Raw genomic sequence first — 18,646 nt, 5'->3', positions numbered from 1 at the left:
CAGGATAATTAGCAGTAAAACAGAAAAGATCAGAGTGAAGAGGCATCAGCTGTTACAGAAATACAGATATAAGGAGATAAAACAGGAGAGCAATGATCCAGCAGAGCGGACAATGTGAATTCTAATACTATAGGTAACTCATTGAGATTGAGACCAACCCAGCGACGAAGGCTAAGTCAAAGAAGTGAGTTTTGAGTTTAGATTTAATGGCGTCAATAGAGCCAGATTGTCTGATGTCAGCTGGGAGGTTATTCCAGAGGAAGGGGGCCCAATAGGAAAGAGCCCTGCAGCAAGCTGACTTCTTCTTAACATTTGGGACCGTCAGGAGCCCTGAATTTTTCTCGTAATGCACGAGTTGGAATATATGGTATAATGAGATCGGACATGTACGACGGGGCAAGGCCGTGTACAGTTTTGTATGTCATCAGCAGCACTTAAAGTCTGATCTTATATGTATTGGGAGCCAGTGCAGTGAGGCTAGGATTGGTGTAATAGGATCAAATTTTCTTGTACGTGTTAAGACTCCAGCTGCAGCATTCTGAGCCATCTGAAGACCTTTAGTGTTCTCACGCCGAAGACACGAAAATAAGGCATTGCAATAATCCAGCCTAGACAAAACAAAGGCATGAATCAGGATCTCTCTATCAGCCGTGGACAGGAAGGACCTAATTTTAGCTATGTTGCGCAGGTGGTTAAATACGATCTGGGTAATTTCTTTAATGTGGTGATCGAAAGAGAGGGTAGAATCAAATGTAACACCAAGATTCTTGACAGTTGAACTTTGAGAAATAACACAATTGTCAAGAATTACAGTCACCTGATCAAAGTGGTGTCTCTGTTGGCCAGGGGAAATGACCAGCACCTCAGTTTTATCCGAATTCAGAAGTAGGAAGTTTTCTGACATCCATTTTTTCACTGCATACAAGCAGGTCTCTAATCTCGTGATTTGAGATTTATCATCAGCTTTTATGGGCACATACAGCTGAGTGTCGTCCGCATAGCAGTGGAAATGTATTCCATAACTCCGAATAATTTGGCCAAGAGGTGAAATATATAAAGAGAAGAGCAAAGGGCCCAGAACAAAGCCCTGGGGAACTCCATACTTCACATCAGTAAATATTGATGTAGTACTATTGTAAGAAACACATTGTGTTCTTTCGGACAGGTAAGATTTTAGCCAAGCGAGAGCCAGGCCAGAGATGCCAAATTGACTTTAGTCGGTCTGACAATATGCCATGATCTATGGTATCAAATGCAGCACTGAGATCCAGTAAAAGAAGCACTGAGGTAGAGTTTGAGTCTAAAGTAAGTAGAATGTCATTTACCACTTTAGTAAGGGCAGTTTCGCTGGAATGACAGGCTCTGAAAACTGATTGAAAAGGTTCCAGGAGATTATTATTAAGAAGGTAGCCTGAAAGTTGCTGGGACACAACTCTTTCAAAGACTTAAGAGAAGAAGGGAAGGTTGGATACTGGTCTATAATTATTTAGAGATCCTGGGTAGAGGCTTAACCGCAGCAGACTTAAAACTAGCAGGGACAACATTGTTCATGAGTGATAAATTAACAATAATTAACATTGTAGGTCCCAGTGCTGGCCATAGATCCTTAAACAGTTTTGCCGGAAGGGGGTCCAGGATGCAGGTAGTTGGTTTTGAGGATGAAACAATCTTATCAATATCTCAAGGGAGATATTTTCAAAAGTGTTCAGAGCTGAGACTACCTGAGAATCAGCAGAAGGATGTTTTATAATCAACTTTGACGAGGAAGCCAGAGATGATGAGTTAATTTTGGTTCTAATCTCATCAATTTTATTGCAAAAGAAATCTAAGAAATCATTTGCATTAAAGGGTGCACAGCTCACAGACTGTGGTTTTTGAGTTTAGCCACAGTGTTGAAGAGAAATCTAGGATTGTGTTGTTTATTAGGCCGGAGAAATATGCTGTTCTAGCAGCATTAAGAGCACGCTTGTAATTAAGTACACTATCATGCCAAGCAAGATAAAACGCGTCCCATTTTCCTGCAGGCCTGCTTGAGATCTCGGGTTTCATCAGTAAACCAGGGAGTAGATTTCTTTGGTCGTCTTGTCTTGGTATAGAGTTAGTATAATATAATAATATAAGAGTTAGTTGGTATAAGTGCCACAGAATCAAGGAGAGATTCTCATGTTGTTATCATAGTTACCTCTCTCTCCGCAGCACTATTCAGCACCTATAGACCGTCATATGGACATCATAACAGCATTTTACTACAGTTTTAATGTCTGTATGTGTTGAATATGTCACAGACATGAAGAGAATACACAAAACAGTTGAAGGGCAGTTTTGCTTCCTGTGTACTCCTGTGTATTTTTCTTTCTCTCCCTCCCTCACTCTTTCCCCCTCCCACTTTCTCACTCTTTCAGTGGGGTAAAGGAAAATCACATATCACACATAATTTGATAATTATCAAATGTAAACTTCATTTAAACAGATAGAGCAGGCAAGAGCCACGCTGCAGCAGCTCCAGCTGCCTATGTGAACTCAAACACGTGAGTGAGCAGCAGCAGCAGTTCAGCAATTGGGCTTTGGGCTTTATAGAGACCACCGATCAAACTTTTTACAACTTATAGCGGGCAATAATGATTAGTGTCTGATCAATTGGAGCACCCTTATCAAATACTTCAATACATATACTGTATATTATGATACACATCATCATATGGTGGTGGTATTGTCTGTTGCCTTGCATAAATCTGTCATACACACACAAACTTGAAACTAACCTTCTACTTTCATATACACACACACACAGGGCTTGGCTTCAGTATTGCGGGTGGAATTGGAAACCAGCACATCCCTGGTGACAACAGCATATACGTCACTAAGATCATTGACGGCGGGGCAGCACAAAAGGATAGCCGGCTACATGTTGGAGACAGGTTGCTAATGGTGAGTAAAGATGAGTTCGATTTTAAAAAGAGTACATTTCATTTTGCAGATGTTTGACTGATACTTCTAGTATATTTTTAATAATATAGATTATTGCACATGAAAATACAACAATAATCTCAATGACCCTCAGTCAGGTAGTAAACATGAACTTTCTCGAAACTTCCAACTGTTGTTGGCACTTTGTCTGGGAGATGTTTATTCAACTCTCTGGTCATTTTGAGGCTGTAGTGCTGTTGTGGAATTGGATTAAACATTCTATACAATCACACAGGTGTTTTAGGTCACTTAGTGTGCATAAAAATGCATACAAAGATTCATTCATCTATTCAAAATTCATAATACTCTTGTATTATTTAGGTCAATAGCAATAATATGCAGGTGCACAGCGGTGCGATGTATTTACAAATGCCCCATGTGTTCTATAATGGAAAACAGTCAAATGACTTTAATGTTTATATACACCCATGTTGCTTAAAATTGTTTTCCTTTTAAGTATATTTATAGTATAACATTTTGCTTTTGATGTGCTCACAAATGGTCACAATGGGATGGTGATTCTCACCCAGCAAATAGTCAGAATAATTTATGATGCCCATGTAGCCCAGTGACATCACACTGATCCTGCTGGTGAGTTTTACGAATGACAGATTTCTAATAAACTAATAATGATTCCATGAACCAGATTACATTACATTAACCAGCAGTGAATTAATAACTGTGCTTGGAGCGGATAACATTCTTCCTGCATCTTAAGTCTAAAATATAAGTGAATAAATGAGTCTTAGGCAACCATTTTGAAAGCAAGACAACCTACTGGCTCAGTAGTGTAACAGCAAGCTTTTTCTTGAGGAAGGAATCCCTCTTGCTTAACCAGAGCTTAATTTAATTACCTTGCTACTGTTGGGTTCTCACCCGAGCACCATCTGTCATAATCCAGTCTCCTGGAGGCAGGGAACATGCTGGACTAATCTAAACAGTCTGTAAAACTCATGATTGAATAAACAGGGACTGTATCTGTGCCTGGACAGGTGAACAACTACAGTCTGGAGGAAGTGTCTCATGAAGAAGCTGTTGCCATTTTGAAGAACACATCAGATGTGGTGTACCTAAAGGTGGGAAAACCCACCAATGTCTACCTATCAGATCCCTATGGGCCTCCTGACATCACACACTGTAAGTCCTCACCTCTTGGATTTGAACTGTTTAGTCATCAGTTGACTCGTCATCTGTTTGTTAGAAAAGTTTAACCAGACTGCGGAGAGCAACATTTATTAAATGTAAGAGATAAGTGTGTCATGTGTCACCTACCGATTTTTGCACATGAGATTTGCATGCACTAAATTCCTACAAGACTGTGAATTATGTATAACATATTAGCAAACAATTGCTTACTTGGGTGTCCAGCTGAAACAGAAACATTAACATTAATTTGAGGTCATGTTTTTGTCCACCACTTTAGTCTGACACTCATATTTACTCTCCTTTTGGCTCCGGTTGGCTTCATTAACTACTACCTAAAGTATCTGGCTCTTCAGCTGCTAAATGCTCCACTAGCTTCAAATTTTGTCTGTTGTCAATTTGGTACTAGGCAGGTAGCGTACTGTGGATTGATCAGAGCTTCCTTTGCTAAAAGGAACAGCTGAACAATACAGTAAGTGTTATGTTAAATCAAAATAAAAAGCTAAAGGAGCCAAAAAAGCGCCAATTAACTGCACAATTGGGTGATAATTCGCTAAACCCAACCTCAACTTCACCCTCTGGGCTATGAACATTGGTGTCAGCATTTCATAACATAGGAAAGTGATTTTTTGAAGCAGTACATTTGACCTGTTGCTTGCACACTGTATTTTGCATAGTCATAGAGAGACTCTTTGTATGCCGATATGAAACTTTTTTTTTTCATTTGGTTGGGGTGTGTTTTAAAGAGATGAGCAGAAGGAGATGCTTGGGGTTCACAGTTGGCTTATCAAGGTTCACAAGGTTAATGTTTCAGTGCACCAACGTAATTTTAGAGACAATGGAATTTATTGTTAAATTTGAAAATATCTTGCCTCCATTATATACGAATCTTCGTCACAAGTGTTTAATCATGGTAAAACATGTGTATTTAAATGTATATGTAAAAGAATATCGGCTGATGTATCGATATCAGAATTTTTTACTCCCTAAATTGGTATCTGCATCTGCCCCAAAATTCTTCTTTTAAACAGTATAATTTTATGTTACGAGAAACTGGTTTTATTGATTTTATCAGTTTTGAGTCCACCTCCCCAGATAAAAATAAAGCCCTTTTGTCAGATTTTAACACCAAATCACTGTATTTTGAAATTAAATTGGAATACAAAACATTGAAAAAAATCAGAAAGTGTGCAGTAAAAACTTTCTTGGCATCATGGAATTGTGTCAGCTATTTTGCCTGTTGCCTATATGCAGCTGCCAATGTACTCTCTTCTTCTTCTTTTCATCCACAGCTTTCTCTCCAGCAATGGAAAATCATATCTCTTCCCCCATCAACAGTGGCACTCTGGAGTATAAGTCTGGTCTCCCCCCTATCTCCCCCACGAGTTATTCCCCCCTCCATAAGCACTTACTGGGAGAAGAGGATATAAACAGGTTGGATGGTTTTTCCTTCTTACGGTAATTACCTCCCTTCTGACACGCCTACTAGAACCACAGGTAGAAACTCTGTCCACCCCACTCTGCCTGTGTCGCCCTCACTAATGTGTGTCTGCGCTGGTGTTTGGAAAATAACTAATCCCAAATTCTGTATCCAGTCTGTTTCCGTGCAGTGTTTTTCAAAGATAGCTTCAAGACAAGAGATCTTGGATGATAAAGTGGATCTACATCATTATTCTGATCACATTTACTAAAACAAATATTTAAATAATTCTAATGAAATAGAGGATCCCCAGAAACAGCATTTTGAAAACCACTGATCAGTCCTGCATTTCTGTTGCACTGTGTTGTGTTTGTGGCTGAATGTCTCTTTTTATGATCTCTATCTGGACACCGTGCTGTTTTGGGCCATTGTGCTGTATACCATGAAACCATTGGCGCATCAATTAATTGCTTTATTATAAAACACAACAGTGCCATGATACTTATATTTTGTTTTGGTGTTGGCAGCGGTACAAGCAGTTGTTTAGAAAGGTTTTGGTAATATTGGTTATCAGAGGAAATATTGCCTCAGGTCAAGCAGCAGTATAATGACAGTTACACAATGACACGTTGAGATGTTTTGATAGAAAACCGTAACCGCCTGTCTTGCCTGTTTCTGTGTTATTGATGCGGCAGCAGTGGTAGATAGAGACAGATGTTGTTCTGCTGTTTCATCAGTGCCTTGTTGTACTTTTCCCTGGGATCAGTTGAGTGTTGTTAAAAAAAGCATAACATAAAACAGGTTATATATATTATATCTTCTGCTGTGTTTGCACTCTCTGTCTTTTTCTCTTCTTCATGTGGTTTTCTACATTTAGTTTTTTCAGTCAATCCTTTCTAACAGCTGCTCCCATTTCAAACAGAACTAAGCTTAAGATCTCTTACTGGAGTGAGTCACAGCCAAACATTACCAGCTCCCCACCTCAGCTGCCCCAATACCTAATCCCAAAGCAAGCTGCCATACGGCTCTGGACCAAACGGGCCAAATTTTATATCAAGTCAAATCTAAGAACGAAGCTTATGTCTTTTTGTTTTGCAATTTTTTTCCGATGGATGTTCCACTTGCTGCTTGTCAAACACGAGGCTTGGTTGGTGAGTGCCAGCCTCAGCTGGTCGATTTATTGCTCAGTTATATCAGATATTTGAGGGCACATTTGTAGGCAGCACAACAAGGACAAGTGGTGGATATCACAATGAACAAATTAATGCATACACTCCATATTGTTGCATGCTGTTGTTTTGTCATATTCCATTTGCAAAAGTAAAGACCGGTGGAGGAATATTGCAGCAGAGTGATAACAAATACTTATTAGAGAAGATAACTGAAGGACCCCTGTGTTCAGCTTTCTTGAGTTAAGGATTTGTCCTCCGTTCACTTTGGAGTTAAGAGGTTTACTGTTTGCTCTTGGTCCAGGTGCATCCCTAATAGCTTTTGAGATTACTGTGCTGACCTAAAGTGTAGCACTCTGACAGTAGCTTGTGTTACTCTTGTTCACTGTGTTCTACACACACAGTTAGAACAAACTGTGTGGATTCTACAGATCCAAGTGGATCCTCAGTTTCGGTAATAACTGACATTGTATATCCAGTATAGCTTCATTTATTTTAGTACTGGAAGTGTAAAGAGTCAAAATGTTCCTAATTTAATAAGCTTAATTCTTAATATCAGAATTTTGAACATTGATGTTTCTCTTGAGGATGAGTTCACCAAAAAAAAAAGATTCAGTCATTAACTACTCAGCCCCATGTCGGGTGAAATTTCATAGTTCACAAAACATTTCTGGTTTTGCTTCACAACAAAACAGAGTTGCAGCATTCTCCTAAACAACTAAAGTAGCTGGGGACTTGTTTTAAAACGGAAAAACAACCAAAGAAACATAATATGGCTCCTTTAAGCTCATCTGGTGTAATCAAAGTCTCTGGAAGCCCAGAGATCCCAAATTGATTTGAAAAGACATCCTTTACACCTTATTTGAAGCCAAAATCTTCACTGTAGCCAGTCACTACGATAAAAGCGTTGGAATGCACCCCGCCTTCCCCTGGCTCATGGAGAAATGGATTAGGCTGGACTAGCTGTGTGCAGCCATATTATGTTTTATTGGTAATTTTTTTACATTTTAAAACAACATCCATACCAACTCACCCCAAATCCAGAAGTTTTAATTTAAATGTTTTAATTTAAGTTTAAATTTCACCATTTTTGTGATTCTGTGTATGTGTATGTGTCACTGGATTCGTTTGAAATGTGTCCTGAACATCCAAGACACCATAAGGAAACTTGGCACATGTATTCATAAATAGTAGTCAAATTAATAACAGGAAATCATTTATTCATTCAAAAATTCATATCTTCACTAGTTTTCTTTTTCTTGCATCAAACTTTTTATAAACGATTGAGTAATACAACATCTTTGAATTTTTGATATAGATAGTATGCCATGAATATTAACACATACAAAAGTTTCAAGGAAATTAAAATAATCCTTCTTGGAAAAATCTACAGTCAAAATATCCCAAAAAGTTATGTGTCTTTTCAGCTCTGAAGCTTTATTTAGCTAGATCTGTGGCTATACATTTTTTATGCAGGACTAAAAAGATGTGACAGAGCTACATTAATACTACACAGAACCAAAGTTTGATTGCACTACAAAGGCATCATGGACAACAAAACTTCGCCTGACTTTTCATTGGCATGCGGGTGAGTAGATTATGACTGAATTTAAATTTTTGGGTCAACATGCCCTTCAACCCAAGTGATAGAAGAGGACAATCCCTTCTATCATGCAAGACCAGAATGATTGAAAAGGTGTTCTGGCCGCTCAGACCTTTGTCCACTTGTTTTTTCTTACCCTAGATATCCTGTGCTCACAATAATTTGGAGCTAAGTAGCTCATGTACTGAATGAAGTCCTGATGAAGATACTCTACCAAAAGGAAAGCAAAATAACTTAGATAGGAAAGTACGAATGGTTGTGCTTAATGTTTTCAGCTTTTTCAAAAAACTGTCAATGATAATTTTATAATGACACACATTACTTTATTCACTATAACTACCAAGAGCAATGCCTTACTTCTATGGCTGTTATAGAGCGTGAAGTGCAAATTTTAGGCAATGTATTGCTGTACCAATTTTTATGAAGTGCAGCGTGTTATTTTCAGATCCTCCTTTTAGCAGAATAGCTGCTTCAGATCACCACCATTCTCCAACAGTTATCTGTTGAAGCTACACTGCAGGGTTCCTATGTAGTATGGAAAAGTATGGAATGTGATTGAGTAATTTCCAGTTGTGGAAGTATTGAAAAAACAAAAGCATAGCAGTTAGTAGTAGTAATAGTGCAGAAATGTTGACATATTTTCTTTATAAGGAAGCTATACCTTTATGTCTGTCGTTATACTTGCTCAATGCACACATTTGACAAGGCTGCACAGAGGCCGCAAAAATTAAATTACTTAACTTTTTTCAACTCATTTTCAGTTATTATTCATAAATGAGACTAAAGATAACAATAATATACTATAATTTATTTAATAAAATACTATGAGTATGGGTAGTGTTGCTTAGTTAGTTTACTTCCTCTTTGGGCAGAACTGTTTGACAGTAGAACATTGTCCAATTCCAAGTTTACTGAGGGCTGGCATTACCTAGCTACAATCTTCTGGCATTTATTCTGGCATTATTATTCTGGTGATCCTGGTGTTTTCTTTAAGACTAATATGCAGATATCTCTGCCTGACATTACATTTACTTTTTTTTAACTTTTCTAGTTTGAAAAGAGCTTCAAAAATATACAAAGTTACTGTACTTTCAAGTGTCCAAATTCTACAGCCTTACATAGTCAGAGTTAAAAGCTATTAAATAAAATACATGGGTCCTTACAAGGTCACTGCATTTTGGTCTGATCTGGACTGACTGGCTGCCTCAGCTCAGCTCATTGCAGTATGAATGATTCAGCAAGAGAAACGAAGCCAACTGTCCAGACCTCTCTGGCTTCTGTATCTCACCAGTGGGTCATTATTGAGACTCAGTACACGCACAGAATCCAGGAATCTAAGTAGAATAGCAGCTTGTAGAAAAGATTTGGTTCTTTTTGAACATTTTCTCCAGTGTCATCATTTACATTTCTTATCTTTGACCTTTGCTATGCCTTAAGCTTCAACCCCGCAGTGGTCACCCACCTCAGGGTCTTGTGATCGGCTTTCTGCTGTCAGAAGAAAAACACTGCGCAAGCAGATGAAGTGACCTAATTTTGTTTTCGTGTCAAGACATTCTCACTAATACTTTCGTTGATAGCACTACCATGCTGGTTGGTCATGTTGAAGAATGATAAGTGAAACACCCTTTCCTAAAAGGCAGCTTGTATCATCAGGTGCAGTGGAGGTTTACACACCCAATCTCTGTTTAGCTCTTGTTTTTGTCTTCTATTTTTTGAGATGTGATCTGTGAGGAAGGACTATAGTGTGTGATTTAGTGTAGCTGGTCCGATGATGACAGCAGATAACTTTAGGTCTGCATTTTGCTTTTCAGCCACAGTGGCTTGGTGATGTTTTCATAGTGCAGAACAAACACACAACAGTTAGTCAGAGAGAGAGAGAGAGGATGAGGAAGAGAGGAGTGTGTAGGTGGCAGTATGCTCAAGTAATAATATATCCTTCTACTCTAAACTTGTCTGCAATAGTAGTCTGACTACCGGCCTCATATCAACACCTTACACACACAGACCAGTGTCTTAAACATACACGTTATGCATAAATTACTTCTTTGCAAACTCACATACTGCACTGCACACTCCAGTTAACATACTTGAATCTGCATCAAACGAACAGCAGACAAGCACACTGTGTGTTCACTGAATGTTTAGCTAACGATATGAATTTGTGCAGAGTAGCACTGCCTCTCCATGCAGGCACACTGTGATGGTTTGTGATGATGTTGTTGATGACTCTATAAATAACTGACATGGACATTCACTTCAGTACTTTCAAGGACATGGATTTTTCAGGTTCCAGTCGTCCCATTTTCTTCTGTGTAGCATGTCTCAGTGCGTTTCTTTGATCAGTATCTTAATGTATAAAAAATGTACAGTGTTAATGTAAATAGCAGAACTTTTATGACGAAATACAGTTATCAGTGGTTGGTATTCAAAAAAATACTCTTTCCATCCTATTAGAAATCCCTCACTGGATGAAGGAGAGGGTCACAGGTTTGATTCCCAGCACTTCCAGCTGAGGTGAGATATTCAGTGTACTTGGTCACCTACTGCATGCTCTTGCATGTTTTGTCATCAAGTGTTTTTTTGTTGTTTTGTTTTTGTCACAAGGAATTGTTGGACATAGAATATTACATCATGAGACTTGTTTTTTAAGCATAAGCACCTTTTCATTTAGTTTTGGGGGCCTGACTTAATTCTGAAGTACTGCTGATTGTTTCTACTTAAATCTTTCCCCTCGGAGATAACCTTTCTATCATAGATAAACTTTCTTGTTTAAACAAAATACTATATCTATGATTGTACTATTACTATGGCTCTGATGTACATCTATATATGTCACAAATGTGTGCTATAGTGGTGATATCTCGAGTCAATGTCAAAAGATTCCCATAACCTAACAAAGTTCATTACATAGATATATTTTGTTCAATCTGATATTAATTATTTAAGCTTTCAGATGTCAATTAATGTTAATTACATGTTAACAATTTAAATTAGCGATTAATCATTGAAGTCATTTATCAAGCAATGATTGCCCAACAATTGTGAGGATTATCTGCTTTCCTCTGTTTTCCCATCATAAATCTATCCTTTAGACAAAAAAAGCTTTTTGGCCTCATCACTATGCTGTGTGAATCATCTGATTTTATAGACTGAACAATTGATCAAAATAATCTTTACACAGATCAGTCAATATGAAACCATTTGTAAGTAGTAGCCGTACATTTATTGTAACTGGTCGTTCAATGAATTATATTATTATTGGAAATAAGGAAGTTCAACTGCCTTTTCCTTTTCTAACATTGTATGTGAAGCATGCCAACTCTCTGACTTTTGTGCTCTGAACCATGAACCATTTACACCATATACCAGTACTTCCCCTGCTCACTCGGCCACATCTCATTCTGCTTTATTTCTTTTTTGCTTCCTGTCGTTCATCTGTGTGCCTGCATCAGCTTTGTTTATCCCAGACCTTCATCCCCTTCTCCGTCTGTGGGCACTAACCTCTCTGCTCTTGTCTCTCACTCTACTGTAGGCCTCCTGAGCCAGTTTACAGCACTGTGAACAAAGTTTGTGACAAAGCACCCTCCCCCCGACACTATTCCCCAGTGGAGTGCGACAAAAGCCTCCTCCACTCAGTCCCCCTCCCAAACTTTCACTTAAGCCTGTTCCCTGACTCGGACTTCAACAGGTACTTTCCACCACCACCATCACCACCACTTTGTGCTCTGCCACTGTAAATTGCATGCCATGTCGCCATGTAATGCTTTATACCCACTTAATTTCCTCCAATACATTCAGTTGTTTGTGCCCTCCTTTGAGCCTCAGACAACATCTTTGTGATGTTTTGTCAGGCTAGCATGTCTTTCTTCCCTCCATGTCCTTTTTCATCATCAGGGCTCTGATTTCGCAGGAGCCTCCCAGCATTATGTACCACCAATACATTGCCTGGTTTATCCGGTGGTGGGAGGAGCACTCACATCTTTTACCGACTGTACATTAGGTAAAGGTAGCAGTACCACAGTGTAGAAGTACTTTTGGTACTTTCAGTATGTGTATGTTAATACTTATACTCTAAATGCATGATTTCTACTTGAAACAAGAGAACTCATTGTACAATACAGTACAACAACTTTAATGCTCACACTCGCTGCAATTAAGAGCAGCTTGTTGTACCCAAAAAACAGTAACATGCAAAATAATAAAGATGTGGAATAGAGCCTCTGAATCATATTGATAAATAAAGTTGATAATACAATAAAACTTTTATTTTTAGTGGTAAAAAAAAACTTGCAGTGGGAGTGACCGTTTTAGAATAACAATAAAACATACAACGCCTATACAAGTCCTGAGAGGCAAGTAAGACAGAGAAAATTCTTCGATCTTTTTAGTTATGATCTAAATTGTTTTCTCTCCTGTGTTGATGACTTAAGGACAGGTGAAAAAGGGGGGTTGTCAGGATAATTTAGGTCTCCTTATTTTTATTTTTATTCTGTTAAATGGGTGGGTAAAAAACACCTGTTTTTAGTAAAAGTAAAAAAATAATTGAAAAAACTTTCAGCAGTTTGAAGAATTTGGTCAGGATCAATCATGTTTTTTAAGATGCTGAAGTGCCCCACTATCCCTTATTCTGTCTTTTACTGCGAGGCTGTGAAACCAGCAGATTAACAAAAAAAACCTCAGGAGACTCTTAAAGGAATAGTTCACTCTAGAACGAAATTCAGTCATTATCGACTCACCCTCATGCTGATGAGAAGTCCGGTGTATTTTCTTATTCCTCAAAATGCAGCTGGAGACCCGCAGGGGTACCCTCCTGCAGCAATAATCCATATAACAGGCATAAATGTGCCCGAGAGGAAAAGGTCCATAAAACTACACAAAAACTTTGTAATATTCCTCCATACTGCTCGTCCGCTGCAATCCAAGTGTCCTGAAGTGGCGACATCCAGAGTTTACTCGAAACGATGTAATTTAGTACATTTTTACAGCCTAAACAGTCACTATGCTATATTTGCCTGGAGGCACGCTCCCGCGTTCACGCGAGTCTCCCTCACAGCCGTTTGCACTACGGAAGCCACGCCGGACAAGATGAACGAAACTCGTGATAAATACACACCGGTATTTACATCCTGCTGTGAGTTTCAAAGTTTCAGATCACTAGTGCAGGCAGATCCCTCTTGTGTTTGTGTGTCGCTCACAGCAGGGGGTTGGTTGTTGATTGAATCTGCACCAAAATTCAGAAGTTTGATAAGAGTCCTGTTCTGAACACATTTCATGCCAATACAGTCACAGCGTCCCCTAGTGGCAGCAGGATATAACATTTTTAAACAATTGACGTCTTCCTGCTCTGAGCCAGAGACTCATGCTGAGAAAACACTTAAGACCTTCAGGATGCTGTATTGTGAAGATAGTGAGTTTTCATTGAAAGGCGTGGCTGTGGCGGCACAGCGAAGCTCAATTGAAACAGGAAGTTCATGTAACTCCACTTTATATGGTTGAATCTGTCCCAAACTTTACATGATAAGGTTCTCGCCTGAATACGTTAACATGCCAAATTGTACTTGCAGTTGCAGCGCCACCTAGTGGTAACGGGAAATTGCTTTTTTTTTTTTTTTTTACTTCTATGTACTCCTGCTAGCAGGTTGACCGAAGAGAAAATCCTTAAGGCCTTTATGATGGTATATGGTGATTCTGAGTTCTCATTGGATGCATTGGATGCTGATGTAGTAGCATGGAATTATTCACCATGAAACAAGAAGTTGTTTGAATTTCTGCAGTCCGATCTTTCCAAAATTTCACATTTGTTATGAGTCCAACCTGAAACACTCTTACAAGCCAACTAGGATGTATAGTCATGGCACCACCTACTGGCAAAGGAACATAAGCCTTGTCTGATAGTCATTATTCCATTTCCATGAAATTTTCATGGTGCAGTTTATACTTACACCTAACGTGTAATTAGGCAGCTTTCTCTAGTGGACACAGGAAGTTACAGTGACCTCTTTTGTGCAGTGTCCAAAATACATGGAAATTCAGAGGCGTGTCAAATGACCAAAGTCTGTCAACAATCTTAATAAAAATTTAAAACGGTGATGAATGGGCCCTTGCACCCCTGTATTTTTTTCCCACTGAAAAATGCAATTAAGTTTGCGCAATAGGTATAATTACATGAAATATAATTAAAATTGGTCCAATTTTTTGTCCAATCTTTCTTACTGTATTGTGTTTGTCCTACACAGCTGATTTTATTGTTCCCTCACAGTATGTCTAACCCCTTGATTCCACTGGGCACGTCTGTAACCTGGTGTGTGCACTGCTGTTTTGTTCTGTCGTCCACACAACGAGAGTGTCATGACTGCCTGATTTTGTTGACTTGCTCAGATTGTGTTTATTTCATAATTTTTCTTTGATTTTGTGTTTCTACTGTGGTTGAGTAGGCTATGTAGTTAAATCGTTTCTTTATTTGTCTGTTTTAAGTGTGTTTTAAGTTATTGTTAATATTTCCGACTTTGTTGTGCTATAGATCCTGAGCTGGCACACAGTGGGTCTCATTCATGAAACGTGAGCAGAACGAATTTGTGTGTAAACTGTTCGCAGACGGAAATTTACGTGCATCTCGCATTCATCAATATTTTAGTAGCTCCGATCTTTTCGTAGCTACTAACAAAATCTACACATGCTGCTGACCACGCGTAGTGCTTGTGTAAATTTAAGAATGCACATAAATAATGCTTGTCACTATTGGAAATTACAATTTAAATTCACATTGCGCTCTGTTATGTACACAATACGCAGATGCCTTTGAAACACGTGATATAGCCTAAACATATGATAAAAATATAACACATTTAGTTAAAGTAGTTGGCAATTGGCAGGTTTAAGAAGATCCAGATTAGGTTCATGATTGTGAATTATCTATGTAAATCGACTCAATAGATTACACGTTCTTTCTACATGTTGAATGATGATAATAAAAATATAGGCTCCAGTGGAGGCATGTCGCTGTCTCCGCCAGGTATAATTCCTGACAGAGAGGTCTCCCCAGTTATCCCCGCGATGCGCTCGTCTGCAGGTGATAGCTGCGACTGTGAGCCTCCTCCTCCTGTGGCTGATATATTTCTTTTGTGTGAGGTTATGCGTTTCTTTGCCTCCAGTTTCATGTCAAATCATTTACGCTTCACCTCGGACATGGTTCTTTGGACTACAGAGACAATATTGACGGCATCTGTCACCTCCCTCCAGGCCTTCGCTTTGCCTGTCCCTGTCACACCACTGCTAACAGATGAAAATAATTTTTTTTTTCTTAATTCCACTTCACCCAAAAGTATTTCTATCTCCACTTCCGCAAAGTTCTTTTTTCTTTCTCTCCCTTTCTTCGTTTGTGCCATGACTGACAGGTCGACTGGATGCATCTACACCTCCTTATATGGTGGTCATTGGCAATTCATGGGCGGGGATTTATGCTAATAGATGATTACCAGGAGCGCGCTGTCACTTTACGATGTATTGGCATTCACGATCATACACACGTGTTTACGATCAGATCTGAGTTTCCCGCAGTGTTCATGAATCCGGAGTAGGTTTTTAGTAGTGTAGGCTTTTATGTGCAAATCTACGCACAAATTTACTAACGTTTCATGAATGAGACCCAGTGTTTACTTTGAAAATTTAACTGGATACATTATTCCATTCTGCTGTCTGACTTCCTGTCTGGCTCGATCTGCTGTGCTAATTGGCGCGGCTACACACCGCTTCTGTGTGATGTATTATATTTTATACAGATTTGGTTTACCCATGTTCATGTGTCTGAATATGTTTTCAGAGATTTACAAATTATACAGATGTATACCTGTAGTGTGTTTGGAGGGGCACATATAGACAACACAGTAACTATTTAGTAGCAGCAGTGTAGCAGTATGTAGTAGTAGTGGTATCCACTGCCATCGTAGTAGTAATATGGACATGTTATGATGGTTCATTTTAGTTTTAATTATTTGATAGATCATATATCTGGCTTTAATGTGAATCCTCTGCTGACCAACAGTTGCAAGCAAGTCTGAATGATTGAAAGATCTTCAATAGTGAAGTAGAAGGTATTTCAGTACTGTGTATATGATTTTATTAAAGGAAGCAATCATCTGTCAGTTTGCCACATAGCAAAAGAAAGTTTTTTACTGCCTAAACACAAAAATGTTGCTGTTTGTAGTTTGCTGTTTATAGAATACAAATGACTTAAAACTTTTTCCTCACTTTTCAATCAAAAATTATTAGATTTTAAAAATGACAGTAGTGGTAACATAAGGCCGCCTTAATTGTTGCCAGGCTTTTGTTGACCTTAAGGTTTTCCTTATCTGAATGGAGAGTCTAAGAATAAAGGATGTCCTATGATGTACAGATTGTAAATCCGATGATTTAGATGATCGTAGACTATGATAGGGTTTATTCACAGACATTGTGCGAGGTAGGATATACATCTGTCTCTTCTGCTGTTTGCATGAATGATTTCTTTATCTGGCCCACAGCAGCTTTCTGTAAACTCTTATCCATTTGTAACTTCGACAAAATGTCATTTCAGTCTGTAGGGCATCAAAACTGCATGGCTGCATGATCAGAAAATGTTCTTGTCATAGAACTTACAGGGTTGCAAATATGGTTGAAAATAGCTCAGAATCAGGGTGTGTCTGCTCCATGAGAAATGCCTGAATGTATGCAAATCAACCTGTTGTCAGGGATGGTTTAATTCTGTCTATTTTTAAGGTTTGAATTTATAGAGGGGGTGCTGTCACTAACTACAGGATATGTTGCATTTTATCATAAAACAGCATGTGTTTGTACATGACACTGGCTTGTTTAATCAAGACACTAGAGTGCTGATGTGTCTTTAAATAGGTGGTAGGCTTTGTTCACAGTGAAACACTGTATGGGGTTCTGTCTGGGTAACTGGTGGACCACAAATGACATATGACTAGTAGTTCTGAAGAAAGAAGAGAGAAATGCCTCAAGGAAAATCATTCATTCACCAGCAGATGTCAGTGTGCTGCTTACATTTATGATGTCATTCCCACACCTGGTTGTCTCCTGGAAGGGTAATATGTTGCTGCTTTTAGATGTGTCAGATGTCACTTGATATTAAATTTGAAATAATTTGATTTCATTGCTGTTTACTTTTGCGAGATGTTACTTCTGTTTGGCAATAAAGAGAAATGACTTCTGTCACCATTCAGTAGGTTTCACTCCTACCGTTATCTCTTACACTATAGGTACTAATTCAGTGCTATACAACAAAAATATTTTCATATGGGATGTCTTGAACCAAATCGTCTTAACGTGAGAGTCTTAATCCTAAAGTATAGCTCTATTTGATTCTGTACCCTGAAAGTATACTGAAGGAGCTAGCATCCTTCAGTATATGTTTGTACTCATTCCATGCATCCTGGTGTGTGTGCATGTGTAAGAAAGAGGAAGAGAGAGAGAGAAAGCAAGCCAATGTGTGTGTTAGCATGTGATGAGCTTCCTTCTCCGTCAGAACTGAATTGGGGACAAGTGATCCTAAGTAGAACACCATCCCCCTGTGGTCTCCAGTAGTCTTTGAGCTCTGTAGACTGAGCAAAGCATCACTGAGGCTTTTGTCGAAGTACCGAGCAGTTGCTGCCCACCTCTGTGTCATCCATTGCCTGAGCTGAAGATGCTGAAACCCACCGACTCCCCCGAGCTGATGTATTATCTCAACTGTCTGTACAGGGAACCCAGGAAGGTCGTGCTCCACAAAGGCTCCACAGGCCTGGGCTTCAACATAGTGGGCGGTGAAGACGGCGAGGGCATCTTTGTGTCCTTCATCCTGGCAGGAGGGCCTGCTGACCTGAGCGGAGAACTGAGGCGAGGCGATCAGATCTTATCGGTGAGTGAACCACCTCAGGCTGATTTTATAGACACATACCTGTGTCGGAAAACATTTTGTGTCATGTGTTGAAAATTAGTATAATAGCCTTGAATAACTCGAAATACAAGCTCTCTAAATACAAATTCAAACAATCTGCTTACCGGTTACAATCTTTATACCAGAAGTGATCACAAAAAGCCCAAACTGATCAAAACAAAGGCTGGGCAGCTGGGTTTCAACAAAATTCCCTCTATTTTTAAAATGGTCGACTCTTGCTAAACCTGTGTGTCCCTGCATATTAATAGAAAGTGTCATAGTCCCACTGGCCTGGATTCATTTTCAAGGCCAAAAACTAAGAAGCTGGCATTTCATTATTCCTGCAGTATTTCTCCATTACTACAGAGAGGTGTAGTGTGTCTGTGGTAGTTAGCAGTAAGTCTATTCTGGGATTTTAAAGGTGAGTAAAC

The 18,646-nt window shown here is 39.0% G+C and overlaps 1 protein-coding gene across 1 annotated transcript in view; it reads left to right on the top strand.

Annotated features, from left to right (window-relative positions):
• Positions 1-18,646, top strand: part of dlg2 (discs, large homolog 2 (Drosophila)) — a 188,610-nt gene that overhangs the window by 133,593 nt on the left and 36,371 nt on the right. Inside the window, exons 7-11 of the mRNA XM_073479714.1 lie at positions 2,792-2,928; positions 3,960-4,104; positions 5,403-5,544; positions 11,835-11,990; positions 18,041-18,197. Of these exons, the coding sequence (XP_073335815.1) occupies positions 2,792-2,928; positions 3,960-4,104; positions 5,403-5,544; positions 11,835-11,990; positions 18,041-18,197 (737 nt within the window). The remainder of the gene's footprint in view (positions 1-2,791; positions 2,929-3,959; positions 4,105-5,402; positions 5,545-11,834; positions 11,991-18,040; positions 18,198-18,646) is intronic.

The sequence above is a fragment of the Pagrus major genome, chromosome 13 (genome assembly GCF_040436345.1).
Source record: "Pagrus major chromosome 13, Pma_NU_1.0".
In the NCBI taxonomy this organism is placed as follows: Eukaryota; Metazoa; Chordata; class Actinopteri; order Spariformes; family Sparidae; genus Pagrus; species Pagrus major.
Note: the sequence above shows the minus strand (reverse complement) of the source record. Positions and strands in the feature narration are given on the sequence as shown.